Below are 19,011 nucleotides of genomic sequence, written 5' to 3' on the forward strand. Positions count from 1 at the left end.
TTGTTAACGTTTAATAAATTTATTTGTTCATAGATACACAACAATTCACTTACAAACAAAATTTCACTGATTACAGGACGGAACAACTCATTGGCCAACAAACTCATGTTCATTTTATGAAAACATAAATGAACAGAAAAATTAAGATAAGTAAATACACCTTCCAGACGCAACGTCATTGGCCAAAAATGTATAATCTTAACTAGGTCTATAAACAACTATAACTAAATAAATACAATATATACATGGAAAGCTCAAATGATGTAGATGTTTTGGTATAAAATGACTGATGATTTTCGTTATCAGGTAGAGTTTACTTTCATCCAAAGAAAGAGTAGTTAGGTTGCCATCTTCGACGGGTAGGAGGCTGTGTAATTTTTGAGTTGTTGGTGGAGACTTCGGTTGGAAGGGGCTCACAACTGCAAGAAAAACATTTTTGTTACAATATGCGTTTTCCAGAACATAACATTTACAACATTTAGCTTTGATATTTTAAGTAGCCTTGACGCTTTGAAATGCATTATTAAGTGCTATCTGCTTACGTAGATCTTATGGTGCTAATATTATTCTTACTTCTTTCAAACTTATTTATCAGCAGCTCCCTGTTATAAACTTATAATTTATATGATGGTTATTATTATTTATTCCAGTTTCTGTAGCGCAAAAATTGACCAGAGGTGCCAATCTGGCAGTAAAAATCATCGGCTTTGGCAGTTAGTTGTCTTGCAACAACCATACGAGACGTACCATGCAAGATGAGTTTTGTCACTCAAAATTTCAATTTTTAGCAGCAATAGTATGTTGTTCGTCGCCACAGAGGGCTTAACTGGAAACGAAAATGGTGGGTTCTTCCAATTATTATGAGTCGTCCATGTGAAGGAAATTTGTTTTGTTACCGAAAACTCAAGGATTATCCGGATAAATTCCTTGATTATTACCGTATGTCCATAGCATCTTTTGATTTACTGTTGTCAAACATTAGAAACAATTTACAAAAGACAGATACTCAGTTACGTGATTGTGTTGGTGCAGAAGAAAAACTAGCAGTAACCTTGTGGTAGGTTTTTAATTATAAAAACAATGAAGCGTGGCTGCTGCGCGACTGACGTGAACAACAGCCGAGTGTGGCAGGGTTGCCGGCGACAATTCCCACCAAAGAAATACCCAGTGCCAGTCCCACTGTGTACTGGCGAGATTTATTGACTCGAGTTGTGTCTGTTGTAAAGTTTTTAACGAGTCTCGGTCTTCTTTTTAGAGGCGTTAATCAAAGACTTGGTTCTACATCAAACAGACTTTTTCCAGAATATCTTGAGATGATAAGTGAATTCGATCAATTTCATGGTCAACTATAGCAAAATATGGTAATAAAGGCAAAGGTACCTTCCATCCGACATTTGCAGTGAATTTATTGAGATTATGAGTAAAGAAGTACCGAGGGAAATCTTAGATGAAATCAAACTAGCTCGTTTTTCTCTCTAGACTCATTTCCAGATGTGTCACACACACCGCATACCGACTAATGCTAGCTTTTGCCAAGGAACGTCTGATACAACTCTTACCCAGAGTATGACACAAATCCTCTGAAGTTTAGAGGAAGCTACACTAAATTTACTAGAGAAACGTATGTTGAATGTTATCGTGGGAAAAGCTACGATATTGCGTCCAACGTGTCGAGTATGTCTCAGGTCTCGAGGCGAAGATTAAAAGTAAAAATTATCTTGCTATTTATTTACCATGTGCAGCTCACTCACTCAACCTAGCTGGGTGTTTTGTTGCTGAGAAGGCATGTCCAGAAGCAACCATATTTTTCCCCTTACCACCAGGACTGTATGGTTTTTCTCAACATCCACCCACAGATGGAACGTTTTAAAAAATCACGCTGAAAAGAGTAATGAAGGAAAATAAAAAACAGATCAGAGAAAGCGTTTGACTAAACGATTGAGTGACACAAGATGGTCTGCCAGAGCAGACACACTTCAAGCTCTGATCATAAGTCAGCATGTATTGAAAGACGCTCTTGAACAGTATGCAGACAATACTAAGACACCAGCGACAAGAGTCTCAAACGCCGGGTATTTGAAAATTCTTGGTAATTACCAAACCACGATACTAACTGTCATCTGGGATGAGCTTCTTGAAAGAGTGGACAAGACAAGCAAGACTCTTCAAAATCAAGACCTGGTGCTACAAAGGAACTTGAAACACTATCTTCGTTTTTTATGAAAAAAGAGACTCGTTTGATAACTACGAGTCAAGAGCATTAAGACTTGCTGGCAAAAAAGAACCTGTATGTGGCAAGTAGAGGATAGGAAAATTATTTTTTTCCTGATGAAAGCCCAGATACTAGAATGGAAAAAATGTCTCCTAGAGCGAGATTCCGTACTGAAGTATTTGTTGCAATAATTGACAACCTAGTACAGCTAGACAAAAGAAGAGAGGACTGTAAAGATCTTGACTCAAGATTCAAGATATTCCAGGATTTGCAAATCAAAAATTCCCAAGAGGTGGCTTGTGAGGTTAAACTATTAGGCGAGAAATACCAGAAAGTTATTGATGGACAAGACTTTTTGCAGAAATGCAACCATTTCAAACAGTACATGATTTTGGACAACATAACAAAAGTCAAAGAAATGTATACCTATATAAAATCAAACCAATTAGAGAGCACTTTCTTCAATTTCCAAGTGCCAGGATATATTTAACCTTACCTGTTAAAAACTGCTCAGTAGAACAAAGCTTTTCAGCATTGAAAGAGTAAAAGCAGAAATAAGATTGTCAATGCTTGATGAAAAGCGTAGTGGTTTATTGTTGTTAAGCACGACCTACTTTATTGTTGTTATTGTTTATTGTTGTTGTACATTACTTTAAAACCAGATTACAAAAACATTATTGACAACTTTGCAACACGAAAAACCAGAAAAATTCCTATAGTATGAGTTTCTAGTCTAGTGGAAAAAAAATGTCTAGCAAACCAAAAATAAACCAACAAATAAGAGATTGGACAAATCGTGTAAATACTGCAAATAATTTAAATTACAAGAAGGGAGGGTGGGCATGGTCCTTGAGGTACGTGCTCTGCATTTTCCCGACAGATAGAGACCAGCTAGGTACCCCACGGCTATCAGTTGCCAGTACAAGACACGTGGGGTCTAAAGGTATAATGGAAAGGCTCTGAAAGAAACTAAGGATAAAATTGATAATAAAATAAAATGTATACAAAGATGAAGGATAAAAATTGAGTACCGTATGAGAGTTAAGGGACAATTCCCTTCCGAACCAAAACTGGCATTTTAGATCAATGCTATGCCAAGTTACTCAAGCGATGAAAACATCTTTCCTTAAGTGTACAATGAATTCAGGCCGTGATTACTGCGTTAGGTGTTTTCTCACATTTTCCTGCATTAAACCGTTGCCGCCAACACGCATGTCGCCTGCTTAGGACAAGCTTATATCTCACCATGTATTTGTGATACTCGTTGTGTTTGGCTCATCGGTCGTGCGTAAGTGTGTGTGGCTTGCATTTCAATGGTAAATACTTAAATAAGGGGGTGTGTGGTATGGTAGGGGGGTGGGGAGGCCTTCGTGATGGTGGTCCTGCAAACTACCTTTACGAACGCCTCCCAGCTGTTGGAAGGGGCGCTATTATTAGTTGTGCCGAGGGTGCTGACATTATCATGCACAGGCCTAGTCTGCCCATGGCCGAAAGTCAAGACTGAGCCACTAACTCACCAATTGTAATTGTTATACATTTTAAATGAACTCGTTAATTAAAATATAAACTTACCTGCAACTCGAGGGGTCGTAATATGTTCCAGACGAACACTCAACCACACTGAGGCACTCACAGGAGCAACTATCCGGATTCCAGTGTTTCTTGGGGTCATCGTTGCATTTTGCTTCAGCATCTTTGTTGGTACAAAAGCAGCGACATTCACTTTTACGATACTCCTGAAGTTCATTGCAATCCTGAGAAAATTCAAAATTACTAGAACAAGGACATAAAGTTTTATCAGCCTAATTGTGATGGACATACTTAATAGCATCTATGTTTATATTTATAATTTAAAAAAATGAAATACACAGGAAGGGAGGAGGATTAACAAAGCTTGTGGATTCAAATTGGCAGTACAGATTATATTACACAACCTAAAGTGATGTTGATAGGGAATAGCAATAAATGAAAAAAAAAATGCATACAACAATTCATTGTCAACAGGTCTTAACTCCCCTTGAGGGTTAATGGGGACACAAATGGCCATATTTTTACCAAAATATGAATAAACAATGAGTGTGGAATGAATGAGTAGTTTTCTGTAGATTACTGCCAATAACCGTTGGCTGCGGAGGAGATATGTACAGGAAGAAATACACGGAAGAAGAGAAGAAATACATAGAAAAATGTTAAAGTACAGTAATTATAAAACTTTCGACAACTTTATCATTAGGATGGAACGTCTAGTAGTTTTAACAATGAAAGGTAAAACTAATAAAAGTAAACAGGCACTAATCAACATTGTGCTCGACTCGGTGCAGGAGGGACGGGATCAATTCCCAGCACATCCACAAAACTTTATTATTAAGTTGACATCTTGTAAAATACCGCTGGCGTAGGAAAATAGCTACTTCCCTATAGGGATTTTCGCTAAAAGGACATTGTGAAACCTAGGAAGGCATTGTTGAGATAGCACTCAGAAAAACATCGTGCCGCATATTAATATATGGTATTCTTGGAAAGGGCAGAGTGGGAACGCAATACCCAAATACAACAAATGTACAAATACACCTTGTACAAAACCATCCAATAGTGTTACGTTATGTTTACTTCGGCGGTTAACTTTTATATATTTTTACCTAAAAATAACTTTACTAGGACCGAGCCTTCAGTGCCTTCTTTCAATGGGGGTGTATTCGATACTTCCCCAAACAACTAGCCTGTACCTTCATCACAGGAGAATAAGGGCATGTATTTTCTAAATCCAGTGCTGAAGAGGAGATGGGGTCTACAAGAACCTTGAGTTCCAAGCAGGAATAAGAAAGTTAAACCTTACCATTGTTAAATGTACAATATCTTAGATTTTAAATAATTGTCATAATACTGAAGTATTAACGTGATAGACAATACCAACCTTCTCCTTGACTATACAGTCACACTTGCACTTTGTGTGCTTCTCTTTGGATTTGGCAAATTTATTTATTTTATACTTGGCTATTAATATTTGACTAGAAACACACTTCATTGCCCTCCCTGTACCAGCAAACCTAGGTCCTTGTTAAACCTATTGTTATTGAAATAAATTTAATTTAAAAATCCAATCAGGCAAATGGATATTTGCTTAGTAAGCAGGTTTGCGGCGGCAGAAGTATTTTTTAGATACCATTCTTAGAGTACAGTCTCCAGCAGTGCCCAATGTTGCTGCAGAAAACGGCATTTTTACAGTTGAACTAAACACAATTGATAAAACCAAAGCTACACATATTAAACTTTGTTGCAGATCCCCTTGGAGATGGCTATTCGAATGAACACAATCACAGACGAGAAACAACTTTTCAGAGAATTCATCAAACCAGATGTGGAAAAGCCGGTTATAAAAGTTGCTAAATTCCCTTTAAGTTTTGGATTTGGACCTGACTCAGGTAAGCGACTAGCTAAATTTCCACTTTAACTGTATCCGTACCACTCACTCGTTGTTAAATCAATTAAATTGGTTTTAACAGCTGATAAGTCGATGTTCAAAGTATTACAAATTTACTTCTTTTCTCTCAATTCTTGAACTTCATTGGTCCTAACTTGTTCTGTAAAGTAACAAAACAATAACTGTAAAGTAAGTAAACAATACTGCAAAGTGAATATTTTAATTCTAAGAACTGAATTAAAAAGGCTAGTTTAAAAACCAGTCGTAGATAGGGGCATAAAATGTATTTCTACTTTCAATGGGTAATATCTACAGTTGTTGGAAAAATAATTTAACTAACAGTGCTTGCTAATATCTGTTATTCAACTTCTTGACGTAGAATTGAAACGTGAGTAAGTAGGGCTTAGTACAATCTTAATGTTTTTCTCCATAACATTAGTTTTACACTCAAGATAATGTCGGTGCCAATATGTCAAGTGTTTGCGTAAGAAGTGTGACTCACAGCTTTTAGTCATTGTGTTGACATTTTAATCATAAATCAAATCTCGAGCAAGCTCATAATTTTAGAAGTGTAGAACTATCTGACTATTCTGGTAGTTATAATATTCTAGATTGTCCACTGAATCATGTCTTTTTATAGATATTTGAGATAAAATATTGCGTTTGGACTAATAAACATGTTTATAAGTTATCTATATAAATAAAATTAGAGTTTTGTCTGTTCATTGCTCAAAGTTATATATTTTTTGTTATTTTACGTTTTTTAGTCAATGGTTTTATACAAAGAAGAAAAAAGGCTTATCTTAATCTCCTTCTGTCTGTCACGGCCCGGAAGACATTTTACTCGATCTTCTGAAAAAACGAGAGCATCGATCGGGATTTAAGTTTTTACCAGTATTGAAAACATTTTTGACAATGTCTTTAGCTTTGAAAACTAAATTAACTGTTTTTTACAGAATGATCGGTAAAAAACCCAGTATTGTGCTATTTTGGACACATTTCTTCTAAATTTTACTACCACACAACAATAGATAACGTGAATTATCATGACATATCAATCAGCTGTTCTCAAATATTCTCTATGATGTCACTGAATTGTTTACGTTCTAATATTAAGTAAATATTGATTGATGGTCTCCATGGTAACAAAATAACGAACCCACAAAGTTTAAATGTAAACAAGCAGAACTGTCAAATTAATTTTGACAACACAGCTGAATTCCACACAGCTGATTCAAACATAACTGCATGACTATTACAACAGAATTAGTCAGAAATAGTATATCTATCATAAACATAAATAAATGGTGTCACTCGCCTGAATGTAAACATTATTTAACATGACTTATATGGAACTGTCAAACCATATGTTAATGTTATTAGTATAGGATTCCGTTCAGTTCCATAATTTTGTTTATGTTTATGATCTACACCGAGTGTTATGAGAATTATCTTCCAGATATATTTTTTGTGGTAACAGTAATAAAACTAAAATATTGTTAGGTTACTATTGTGATGGCTTTTTGTTTACATGACAAACTACTCACTATGTTGTTTGGTTATACCTTAAAATCTATCATTGATTTTTGATACTGTGACAAGCAGAAGTGTAAATTTTGGATTTAAATTATATACAGCCTCCTATTGTTATATCTTAAGTCTTTTATGATCGGTGTGCTTTAGTGTTGGAAGTAAATGTATTCTTATTTTTAATAAACTTGATCATTGCATATTGTTTTATACATTGCAGTTCATTTATATTTATTAATATAGTGTAAAATACACTATTTAAATAATCTATTTCAAACAAGTATGATCATATCATAATCTTGGTAAAGTGAATTGTTACAAAGTTACTAAATGTTAAAAGTGGAAGCTTGTTTTCAGTTAGATGCAAAGCAAGACCTGGCAAAGATGTTATCCCTTCAAGGCCTCATCACTTACAGTGGCCACTAAAATCACAATTTGCTTTACAGAAAAAAAACACCATTCTGTACACACAAAAAATATTGTTTATTGTAATAATTAAGTATTTTCCAAAAAAATATTTTTAAAAACATAGAAAATTTTCATTTTTGACCTTTTGTCATATCTTTAACTGTATACTTTAGCAATTTTATAAAAAATACCATATGCAAAAAATGGAAAAAAATATGTTAATTTTTGAAAGTATATTGTCTTATACAGTTTCAGATGGTGTTCCAAAGCCGCCAGAGGAAGAGCCTGTTGAACGAAGTAAGTATTCACTATATCATATAACTTTGTCATACTTTCGATAGAAGGACACATGTTACATCACAGAAAATGCTTTTTAATTGATTTCAGACTATTATTTATAATTTGCGGAAAGTAAATAAAAGAAACGTCTTATAACACTTAAAACATATATTTACGCTTATACACTGTTACTCACAAGACGGTAAATATACAAAAAAGATGGTAAGGTGTGATCCGGTGATCGATTTCGATTGGACACTCCAATCATCATCAGACCCAATAGGCGAATGACATAATGTACACAATGTAAATTCGCCTATTGGGTCTGATGATGATTGGAGTATCCAATCTAAATCGATCACCACTTACCATCTCTTTTGTACATTTACAGTCTTGTGAGTAACAGTATAAGCGTAGATATATGTTTTTTAAGTGTTATAAGACGTTTCTTTTATTTACTTTCCGTAAATTTAATAACACGTACAATGCTGATCAAGAAGTTATTTATAATTTGGTGCGTACACTTGACTAAATTTTTTATAATTTTCACAACATTTTATTCTATGTCTTTCTATTGGTTAATTGTAGAATATGTTTGAGTGATGAACCCTTAGAAACTAGTGTTGTTGATATGTTGTTGCTCTACGGCAGTGCTGGATTTAGGGTACTTGCGGCCCTAGGCCAAATTACTTCAGCGGCCCCTCAACCCTCCCTGTGGTGGAAATTCCTTGTGATCGTGGAAGTAATCGTGAATATCTCCTATGCATCAAGGGGATATCATCATCGACACCTGTAATCGTGGACATCTCTCCTAAAACAAGTCAAAACCATCATAAGTATCCGTGACCACGGCAAAATCATGAACATCCCCCGCGGGCTGCAACAAAGGGACATCATCCTCGACACTTGCGACCGCAGTGACATAGTGAACATCTCCCATGAGCTCTCTTACGGTGTTTTTCTGCCCTTCATATCCATATATAGATATATATGGACATATATAGATGTATATTCATTTGAGATGGAGACTCAATCTATGTGTGTATTTTAACCCAAATATGAGTGAAGGATCAGTGTAGAATGGAGTGGGATGCCTTGTTACGCTTTGTTACTGACTGAGACCAGCTGTTTCATCAGTCAGGACCATTTTTGTAATGCCCAATGATCAAGGACACCTGGGTCCAGTTTCGAACCATCAAAACACTACACTCTATTCTCAGAATCGAACCGGCAACCTTCATTAAGGATCATCTTCAGCTTAACTCTTTAAGTTTTGTCCCAGAGAACTGGATGTGTCAATCGATTTAGTGGTAAAATCTTGTTGAACAAAGATCAAAAGGATTTTAAACAACATAAAAGAGCAGATATACATAAAAATAACAACATAGGTCAAATAGAAGTTGAGATTGAAGCAATGTTAACATGTAAAGTAGTGCCAAAACTGGCACTTGATTCGGTCAACAAATATCAAAGTTTCAGTATGTGTCCATCTGGTTTCTTAAATTGTGGGAGTGGTTGTATAGTGGTTGTAATAAAAGTGTCTGTTATAGAAGCTGTAGTCAAGCCCAAGCCAGCCCAGTGCATACCTGAGCTAAAGACAATCAGTCTGAGAGAGACAGAGGACCCGTGGATCTACTACTGGCCTGAGTGTACCAGACTAGAGCAATGTGGGGGATGTTGTATACATAAACAGCTTAGCTGCCAACCCATAGAGACTGAAACTGTCAACTTTCAGGTAGGCCTTGGTCACATTCCTTACTGTACCTACTATTTATTTGTTATGTTTAAAATGCTTGTGAACTGATGTTCTTTCCTTTTCTTTTGATCACTAGCTGAGTCTGTAACTTTCCAAAACTATCCACAACTTTCTCTTGTCCAAAATTATCACCTACTTACCTATCTACTATTAAAATAGTACTACTATTAAATAATAATAATTAAATTAAGTAATAATACTACTATTAAAAGTTAACGTTTAATAAATTTATTTGTTCATAGATACACAACAATTCACTTACAAACAAAATTTCACTGATTACAGGACGGAACAATTCATTGGCCAACAAACTCTTGTTCATTTTATGAAAACATAAACGAACAGAAAAATTAAGATAAGTAAATACACCTTCCAGACGCAACGGCACTGTCCAAAAATGTATAATCTTAACTAGGTCTATAAACAACTATAACTAAATAAATACAATATATACATGGAAAGCTCGAATGATGTAGATGTTTTGGTATAAAATGACTGATGATTTTCGTTATCAGGTAGAGTTTACTTTCATCCAAAGAAAGAGTAGTTAGGTTGCCATCTTCGACGGGTAGGAGGCTGTGTAATTTCTGAGTTGTTGGTGGAGACTTCGGTTGGAAGGGGCTCACAACTGCAAGAAAAAAATTTTTATTACAACATGCGTTTTCCAGAACATAACATTTACAACATTTAGCTTTGATATTTCAAGTAGCCTTGACGCTTTGAAATGCATTATTAAGTGCTATCTGCTTACGTAGAACTTATGGTGCTAATATTATTCGTACTTGTTTCAAACTTATTCATCATTACCGCCCTGTTATAAACTTATGGTTATTATTATTTATGCCAGTTTCTGTAGCGCAAAAATTGACCAGAGGTGCCACTCTGGCAGTAAAAATCATCGGCTTTGGCAGTTAGTTGTCTTGCAACAACCATACGAGACGCACTATGCAAGATGAGTTTTGTCACTCAAAATTCAATTTTTAGCAGCAATAGTATGTTTTTTGTCGAAGCAGAGGGCTAAACTGGAAAAGAAAATGGTGGGTTCTTCCAATTATTATGAGTCGTCCTTGTGAAGGAAATTTGTTTGTTACACCGAAGACTCAAGGATTATCCGGATAAATTCTTTGATTATTACCGTATGTCCATAGCATCTTTTGATTTACTGTTTTCAAACATTAGAAACAATTTACAAAAGACAGATACTCAGTTATGTGATTGTGTTGGTGCAGAAGAAAAACTAGCAGTAACATTGAGGTAAGTTTTTAATTATAAAAACAATGAAGCGTGGCTGCTGCGTGACTGACGTGAACAACAGCCGAGTGTGGCAGGGTTGCCGGCGACAATTCCCGCCAAAGAAATAGGCCCAGTCCCCCTGTGTACTGGCGAGATTTATTGACTCGAGTTGTGTCTGTTGTAAAGTTTTTAACGAGTCTCGGTCTTCTTTTTAGAGGCGATAATCAAAGACTTGGTTCTACATCAAACAGACTTTTTCCAGAATATCTTGAGATGATAAGTGAATTCGATCAATTTCATGGTCAACTATAGCAAAATATGGTAATAAAGGCAAAGGTACCTTCCATCCGACATTTGCAGTGAATTTATTGAGATTATGAGTAAAGAAGTACCGAGGGAAATCTTAGAAAAAATCAAACTAGCTCGTTTTTCTCTCTAGACTCCATACCAGATGTGTCACACACACTGCATACCGACTAATGCTAGCTTTTGCCAAAGAACGTCTGATACAACTCTCACCCAGAGTATGACACAAATCCTCTGAAGTTTAGAGGAAGCTACACTAAATATACTAGAGAAACTTGAGTTGAATGTTGTCGTGGGAAAAGCTACGATAATGCGTCCAATGTGTCGAGCATATACTCAGGTCTCGAGGCGAAGATTAAAAGTAAAAACTATCTTGCTGTTTATTTACCATGTGCAGCTCACTCACTCAACCTAGCTGGGTGTTTTGTTGCTGAGAAGGCATGTCCAGAAGCAACCATATTTTCCCCTTTCCACCAGGACTGTATGGTTTTTCTCGACATCCACCCATAGATGGAACGTTTTAAAAAATCACGCTGAAAAGAGTAATGAAGGAAAATAAAAAACAGATCAGAGAAAGCGTTTGACTAAACGATTGAGTGACACAAGATGGTCTGCCAGAGCAGACACACTTCAAGCTCTGATCATAAGTCAGCATGTATTGAAAGACGCTCTTGAACAGTATGCAGACAATACTAAGACACCAGCGACAAGAGTCTCAAACGCCGGGTATTTGAAAATTCTTGGTAATTACCTAACCACGATACTAACTGTCATCTGGGATGAGATACTTGAAAGGGTGAACAAGACAAGCAAGACTCTTCAAAATCAAGACCTAGACCTGGTGCTACAAAGGAACTTGAAACACTATCTTCGTTTTTGTAAGAAAAAAGAGACTCGTTTGATGACTACGAGTCAAGAGCATTAAGACTTGCAGGCAAAGAAGAACCTGTATATGGCAAGTAGAGGATAAGAAAATTATTTTTTTCCTGATGAAAGCCCAGATACTAGAATGGAAAAAATGTCTCCTAGAGCGAGATTCTGTACTGAAGTATTTGTTGCGATAATTGACAACCTAGTACAGCTAGAAAAAAGAAGAGAGGGCTGTAAAAATCTTGACTCAAGATTCAAGATATTCCAGGATTTGCAAATCAAAAATTCCCAAGAGGTGGCTTGTGAGGCTAAACTATTAGGCGAGAAATACCAGAAAGTTATTGACGGACAAGACTTTTCGCAGAAATGCAACCATTTCAAACAGTTCATGATTTTGGACAACATAACAAAAGTCAAAGAAATGTATACCTATATAAAATCAAACCAATTAGAGAGCACTTTCTTCAATTTCAAAGTGCCAGGATATATTTAACCTTACCTGTTAAAAACTGCTCAGTAGAACAAAGCTTTTCAGCATTGAAAGAGTAAAAGCAGAAATAAGATTGTCAATGCTTGATGAAAAGCGTAGTGGTTTATTGTTGTTAAGCACGACCTACTTTATTGTTGTTATTGTTTATTGTTGTTGTATATTACTTTAAAACCAGATTACAAAAACATTATTGACAACTTTGCAACACGAAAAACCAGAAAAATTCCTATAGTATGAGTTTCTAGTCTAGTGGAAAAAAAATGTCTAACAAACCAAAAATAAACCAACGAATAAGAGATTGGACAAATCGTGTAAATACTGCAAATAATTTAAATTACAAGAAGGGAGGGTGGGTATGGTCCTTGAGGTACGTGCTCTGCATTTTCCCGACAGATAGAGACCAGCTAGGTACACCACTCGGCTATCAGTTGCCAGTACAAGACACGTGGGGCGTGGGGTCTAAAGTTATAATGGAAAGGCTCTCAAAGAAACTAAGGATAAAATTGATGATAAAATAAAATGTGTACAAATGTGAAAAAAAATTTAGTATGAGAGTTAAGGGAAAATTTCCTTCTGAACCAAAACTGGCATTTTAGATCAATGCTATGCAAGTTACATCAGCGATGAAGACATCTTTCCTTAAGTGCAAAAATGAATTCAGCGCGCGACTACCGCGTCAGGTGTTCGCTCACATTTTCCTGCATTAAACCTTTGCCACCATCACGCATGTCACCCGCTTAGGACAAGCTTATATCTCACCATGTATTTGTGATACTCGTTCTGTTTGCCTCATCGGTCGCGCGTATGTGTGCGTGGCTTGCATTTCAATAGTAACCCAGCAAGGACGAGGCCTTAAATAAGGGGCTATGCGGTAGGGAAGGGGGTGTGGAGGAATTCGTAATGGTGGTCCTGCAAACTACCTTTACAAACAATATTCCAGCTGTTGGAAGGGGAGCTACTATTAGTTGTGCCGAGGGCGCTGACAGGGTCGTGAACAGGCCAAGTCTGCCCATGGCCCAAAGTAAAGACTGAGCCACTGACTCACCAATTGTAATTGTTAAATTTTAAATGAACTCGTTAATTAAAATATAAATTTACCTGCAACTCGATGGGTCGTAATATGTTCCAGACGAACACTCAACCACACTGAGGCACTCACAGGAGCAACTATCCGGATTCCAGTGTTTCTTGGGGTCATCGTTGCATTTTGCTTCAGCATCTTTGTTGGTACAAAAACAGCGACATTCACTTTTACGATACTCCTGACGTTCATTGCAATCCTGAGAAAATTCAAAATTACTAGAACATTACTAGAAATTACTAGAATCATAAGGTTTTATCAGCCTAATTGTGATGGACACTTAATAGCATCTATGTTTATATTTATAATTTAAAAAATGAAATACACAGGAAGGGAGGATATTGCTATAGCAATAAATGATAAAAAAAATAAAACAATTCATTGTCAACAGGTCTTAACTCCCCTCGAGGGTTAATGGGGACACAAATTGCTATATTTTTACCAAAATATGAATAAACAATGAGTGTGGAATGAATGAGTTGTTTTCTGTAGATTACTGCCTCTAACAGTTGGCTGCAGAGGAGATATGTACAGGAAGAAGGACGTGGAAGAAGATGATTCTAAATCCGGTCCTGAAGAGGAAACGGAATCTACAAGAACCTTCAGTGCCAAGCAGGAATAAGAAAGTCAATCCTTACCATTGTTAAATGTACAATACCTTAGATTTTAGATAATCGTCATAATACCGAGGTATTAACGTGATAGACAATACCAACCTTCTCCTTGACTATACAGTCACACTTGCACTTTGTGTGCTTCTCTCTGCTGATTATCTCTTTTCCTTTGTAGATCATTTGGTTTCCAGCATATTCCAGGACAGTCACCTGTAACAATCACATCAAGTCAGGTTATGAAACAAGATCACTTCCCGATGGGTTTAGGTTACATGTACAGCAATACTAAAATATTTTACCAACAAGTCAAAGAGATTGAGCCTGAGATTCATGACAAAACATCTCTTCCGCTATTTTCCTTGATGACCCTTTCATTTCTAAAAGAATCAGATTGGGATGAATATGGATTGATCGTAGTAACAGTATTTTTTGCCACTATGCCAATTCGTATTCAGATAGTAAGTAGGTGATAATTTTTGACAAGAGAAAAGGTGTGGGATATTTTTGGAAAGTTACAGACTCGGCAAGTAATCAAAAGAAAAGTAAAAAAACATCAGTTCACAAGCATTTTCAACATAAAAAAATAGATAGTAGGTACCGTTAAGGAATGTGACCAAGGCCTACCTGAAAGTTGACAGTTTCAGTCTCTATGGGTTGGCAGCTAAGCTGCTTGTGTATACAACAACCACCACATTGCTCTAGTCTGGTACACTCAGGCCAGTAGTAGATCCATGGGTCCTCTGTCTCTCTCAGACTGATTGTCTTTAGCTCAGGTATACACTGGGCTGGCTTGGGCTTGACTACAGCTTCTATAACAGACACTTTTATTACAACCACTATACAACCACTCCCACAATTTAAGAAACCAGATGGACACATACTGAAACTTTGATATTTGTTGACCGAATCAAGTGCCAGTTTTGGCACTACTTTACATGTTAACATTGCTTCAATCTCAACTTCTATTTGACCGATGTTGTTATTTTTATGTATATCTGCTCTTTTTATGTTGTTTAAAATCCTTTTGAACTTTGTTCAACAAGATTTTACCACTAAATTGATCGACACATCCAGTTCTCTGGGACAAAACTTAAAGAGTTAAGCTGAAGATGATCCTTAATGAAGGTTGCCGGTTCGATTCTGAGAAAAGTGTGTAATGTTTTGATGGTTCGAAACTGGACCCAGGTGTCCTTGATCATTGGGCATTAAAAAATGGTCCTGACTGATGAAACAGCTGGTCTCAGTCAGTAACAAAGCTTCAGAAGGCATCACACTCTATTCTAGACTGATCCTTCTTCACTCATATTTGTGTTAAAATACACACATAGATTGAGTCTCCATCTCAAATGAATATGAATATGAAGGGCAGAAAAACACTGTAAGAGAGCTCACAGGAGATGTTCATGAATTCATTGCGGTTGCGGGTGACGGTGATGTTGTCCTCTAGGTCATAGCTCATGGGATATGATCACGATTTCCCGCAGTCGCAAGTGTTGAGGATGATATCCCTTTGTTGCGGCCCGTGGGGGAGGTTCATGATTATGCCGTGGTCACAGATACCTATGATGACTTTTGACTTGGTTTAGGAGGGATGTACACTAGCCTCTAAGGGTTCATCACTTATATTCTACAACTAACCAATAGAAAAACATAGAATAAAATCTTGTGAAAATGAAAAAAAAAATTCTATCAAGTGTACGCACCAAATTATCAATAATAGTTTGATTAAACTTTTATAGACCTTCTAAAAACAATTTAAAAATAGCTTATTCCCAATATGGGATATTCGCTAAAAGCAATTTCTGTGAATTAACATGTGGCCTTCTAACGAAAGTATGACAAAGTAGTTTAAATGATATAGTGATATAATACTTACTTCGTTCAACAGGCTCTTCCTCCGACGGCTTTGGAACACCATCTGAAACTGTAAGATACACCGTACTTAAAAAAATTTGCATATTTTTTGTTCATTTTTAATTTTTTTAATATGGTATTCTTTATAACATTGCTAAAGTAAACAGTTAAAGATATTTTACAAAAGATCAAAAGTGCAAAAATATTTGTTTAGAAAATACTTATTTATTACTATAAAAAATATTTTGTGTGTGTACAGAATGGTGTTTTTTTCCTGTAAAGCAAATTGTGATTTTAGTGGCCACTGTAAGTGATAAAGCCTTGAAGGGATAACATCTTTGCCAGGTCTTGCTTTGCATCTAACTGAAAACAAGCATCCACTTTTAACATTTAGTAACTTTGTAACAATTCACTTTACCAAGATTATAATAGGATCATACTTGTTTGAAATATATTATTTGTGTAAATAGCGTATTTTACGCTATAATAATAAATATAAATGGACCGCAATGTATAAAACAATATAGGTACCATGCATGATCAAGTTTACATTTAAATAAGAATACATTTATTTCCAACACAAAAGTATACATGAGACACAGATCAAAAAAGACTTAAGATATAACAATAGGATACAAAATTTATACTTCTGCTTGTCACAGTATCAAAAATCAATGATAGATTTTAAGGTACAGTATAACCAAACAACATAGTGAGTAGTTTGTCCTGTAAACAAAAGCCATCGCAATAGTCCCAAAAATAACAATATTTTTATTTTATTACTGTTTCCACAATAGTATATTACGTTACTAGTCCTGAAAATAAGTGTTTACCGGACGAGTGTGGTCGTTCCCGTGCGAGACGAAGTCGAGTACGGGATGACCATACGAGTCCGGTACACACATTTTGGACGAGTTTCGTACGATAGTTTACTCCATACTAATAAATCTGTAAAAATCCTTATATATTTCCACCAAACTAAAGGACTACAAATCACTAGTCATAACCTCTAAGAGAGGTTATGTTTTTGTTTATAACCATTCATTGCCACCTAAATACAGTATAATCAGCTGATTGGTGTCCGGTAAAACTCATTACAGTACAGTAGTACGCAATGAAACCCCATTTGAATAAGCTGGCGGCAAACAGCTGTTTTCTGGACTAAATCCTTCCGTGGGAAGTTTGTCAAAATAATGTAGTGTGGCGTAAAAAATATATCTGGATAAGATAATTCCCATAAAACTCGGTGTAGATCATAAACATAAACAAATAACGGAACTGAATGAATCCTATACTAATAACACTAACATATGGTTTGACAGTTCCATATAAGTCATGATAATGTTTACATTCGGGCGAGTGACATCATTTATTTATGTTTATGATCTGTATATTATTTCTGACTAATTATGTTGTAATAGTCATGCAGTTATGTTTGAATCAGCTGTGTGGAATTCAGCTGCGTTGTCAAAATTCATTTGACAGTTCTGCTTGTTTACATTTAAACTGTGTGGGTTTGTTATTCTGTTACCATGGAGACCATGAATCAATATTTACTTAATATTAGAAAGTAAACAGTTCAGTTACAGTTATCAAAGAGAATATTTGAGAACAGCTGATTGATATGTCATGATAAATCACATGATTTATTGTGTGGTGGTAAAATTTAGAAGAAATGTGACCAAAATAGCACAATACTGGGTTTTTGAACGATCATTCTTTAAAAAAAGTTAATTTACTTTTCAATAGCTAAAGACATTGTCAAAAATGTTTTCAATCCCGATAGTTTTTTATGGAGAAGGCCGAGTAAAAGGTCTTCTGGGCCGTGACAGACAGGCAGAGATTGAGATAAGACTTTTCTTCTTTGTATAAAACCAATGACTAAAAAACGTAAAAATAATGAAACAAAATACATAATTCTGAACAATGTGCAGACAAAACTCTAATTTTATTTATATAGATAACTTATAAACATGTTTAATAGTCCAAACGCAATATTTTATCTCAAATATCTATAAAAAGACATGATTCAGTGGACAATCTAGAATATTATAACTACCAGAATAGTCAGATAGTTCTACAATTGTAAAATTATGAGCTTGCTCGAGATTTTATTTATGATTAAAATGTCAACACAATGACTAAAAGTGAAGTGAAGTGTGAGTCACACTTCTTACGCAAACACTTGACATATTGGCACCGACATTATCTTGAGTGTAAAACTAATGTTATGGAGAAAAACATTAAGATTGTACTAAGCCCTACTTACTCACGTTTCAATTCTACGTCAAGAAGTTGAATAACAGATATTAGCAAGCACTGTTAGTTAAATTATTTTCCAACAACTATAGATATTACCCATTGAAAGTAGAAATGCATTTTAGGCCCCTATCTACGACTGGTTTTTAAACAAACCTATTCAATTAAGTTCTTAGAATTAAAAATATTCACTTTGGAGTATTGTTTACTTACTTTACAGTTATTGTTTTGTTACTTTACAAAACAAGTTAGGACCAATGAAGTTCAAGAATTGAGAGAAAAGAAGTAAAATTGTAATACTTAGAACGTCAACTTATCAGCTGTTAAAACCAATTTAATTGATTTAACAACGAGTGAGTGGTTCGAATACAGTTAAAGTGGAAATTTAGCTAGTCGCTTACCTGAGTCAGGTCCAAATCCAAAACTTAAAGGGAATTTAGCAACTTTTATAACCGGCTTTTCCACATCTGGTTTGATGAATTCTCTGAAAAGTTGTTTCTCGTCTGTGATTGTGTTCATTCGAATAGCCATCTCCAAGGGGATCTGCAACAAAGTTTAATATGTAGCTTTGGTTTTATCAATTGTGTTTAGTTCAACTGTAAAAATGCCGTTCTCTGCAGCAACATTGGGCACTGCTGGAGACTGTACTCTAAGAATCTACAGCAAGAGTTCTGCAGCACGTCTGCAAAAAGCTTAAA

General features: G+C 35.6%; 3 protein-coding genes across 3 annotated transcripts in view; 1 reads left to right on the plus strand and 2 right to left on the minus strand.

Moving 5' to 3' along the window:
* Positions 1-5,684, minus strand: LOC128987915 (balbiani ring protein 3-like). The gene is made up of 3 exons (XM_054409007.1): positions 5,127-5,684; positions 3,785-3,966; positions 1-419 (listed from the first exon to the last, which is right to left on the minus strand). Exons 1-3 carry the CDS (start codon positions 5,235-5,237, stop codon positions 320-322), a joined length of 393 nt encoding a protein of 130 aa, XP_054264982.1. The 5' UTR covers positions 5,238-5,684; the 3' UTR covers positions 1-319.
* On the plus strand, positions 5,497-9,960 carry LOC128984662 (uncharacterized). The gene is made up of 4 exons (XM_054403997.1): positions 5,497-5,634; positions 7,821-7,868; positions 9,401-9,585; positions 9,892-9,960. The coding sequence occupies exons 1-4, from the start codon at positions 5,505-5,507 to the stop codon at positions 9,958-9,960; spliced, it is 432 nt and encodes a 143-aa protein (XP_054259972.1). The 5' UTR covers positions 5,497-5,504.
* Positions 9,793-19,011, minus strand: part of LOC128987914 (vascular endothelial growth factor A-like) — a 22,802-nt gene continuing 13,583 nt past the window's right edge. Inside the window, exons 2-7 of the mRNA XM_054409005.1 lie at positions 18,715-18,856; positions 16,077-16,124; positions 14,825-15,009; positions 14,303-14,410; positions 13,604-13,785; positions 9,793-10,234 (exon numbers count right to left, since the gene is read on the minus strand). Coding sequence (XP_054264980.1) covers positions 10,135-10,234; positions 13,604-13,785; positions 14,303-14,410; positions 14,825-15,009; positions 16,077-16,124; positions 18,715-18,856 — 765 coding nt within the window. The 3' untranslated portion in view covers positions 9,793-10,134. The remainder of the gene's footprint in view (positions 10,235-13,603; positions 13,786-14,302; positions 14,411-14,824; positions 15,010-16,076; positions 16,125-18,714; positions 18,857-19,011) is intronic.

The sequence above is a fragment of the Macrosteles quadrilineatus genome, unplaced genomic scaffold (genome assembly GCF_028750875.1).
Source record: "Macrosteles quadrilineatus isolate MER2022 unplaced genomic scaffold, UCM_ALF_1.0 Scaffold_2__2_contigs__length_208266976, whole genome shotgun sequence".
Taxonomy (NCBI): Eukaryota; Metazoa; Arthropoda; class Insecta; order Hemiptera; family Cicadellidae; genus Macrosteles; species Macrosteles quadrilineatus.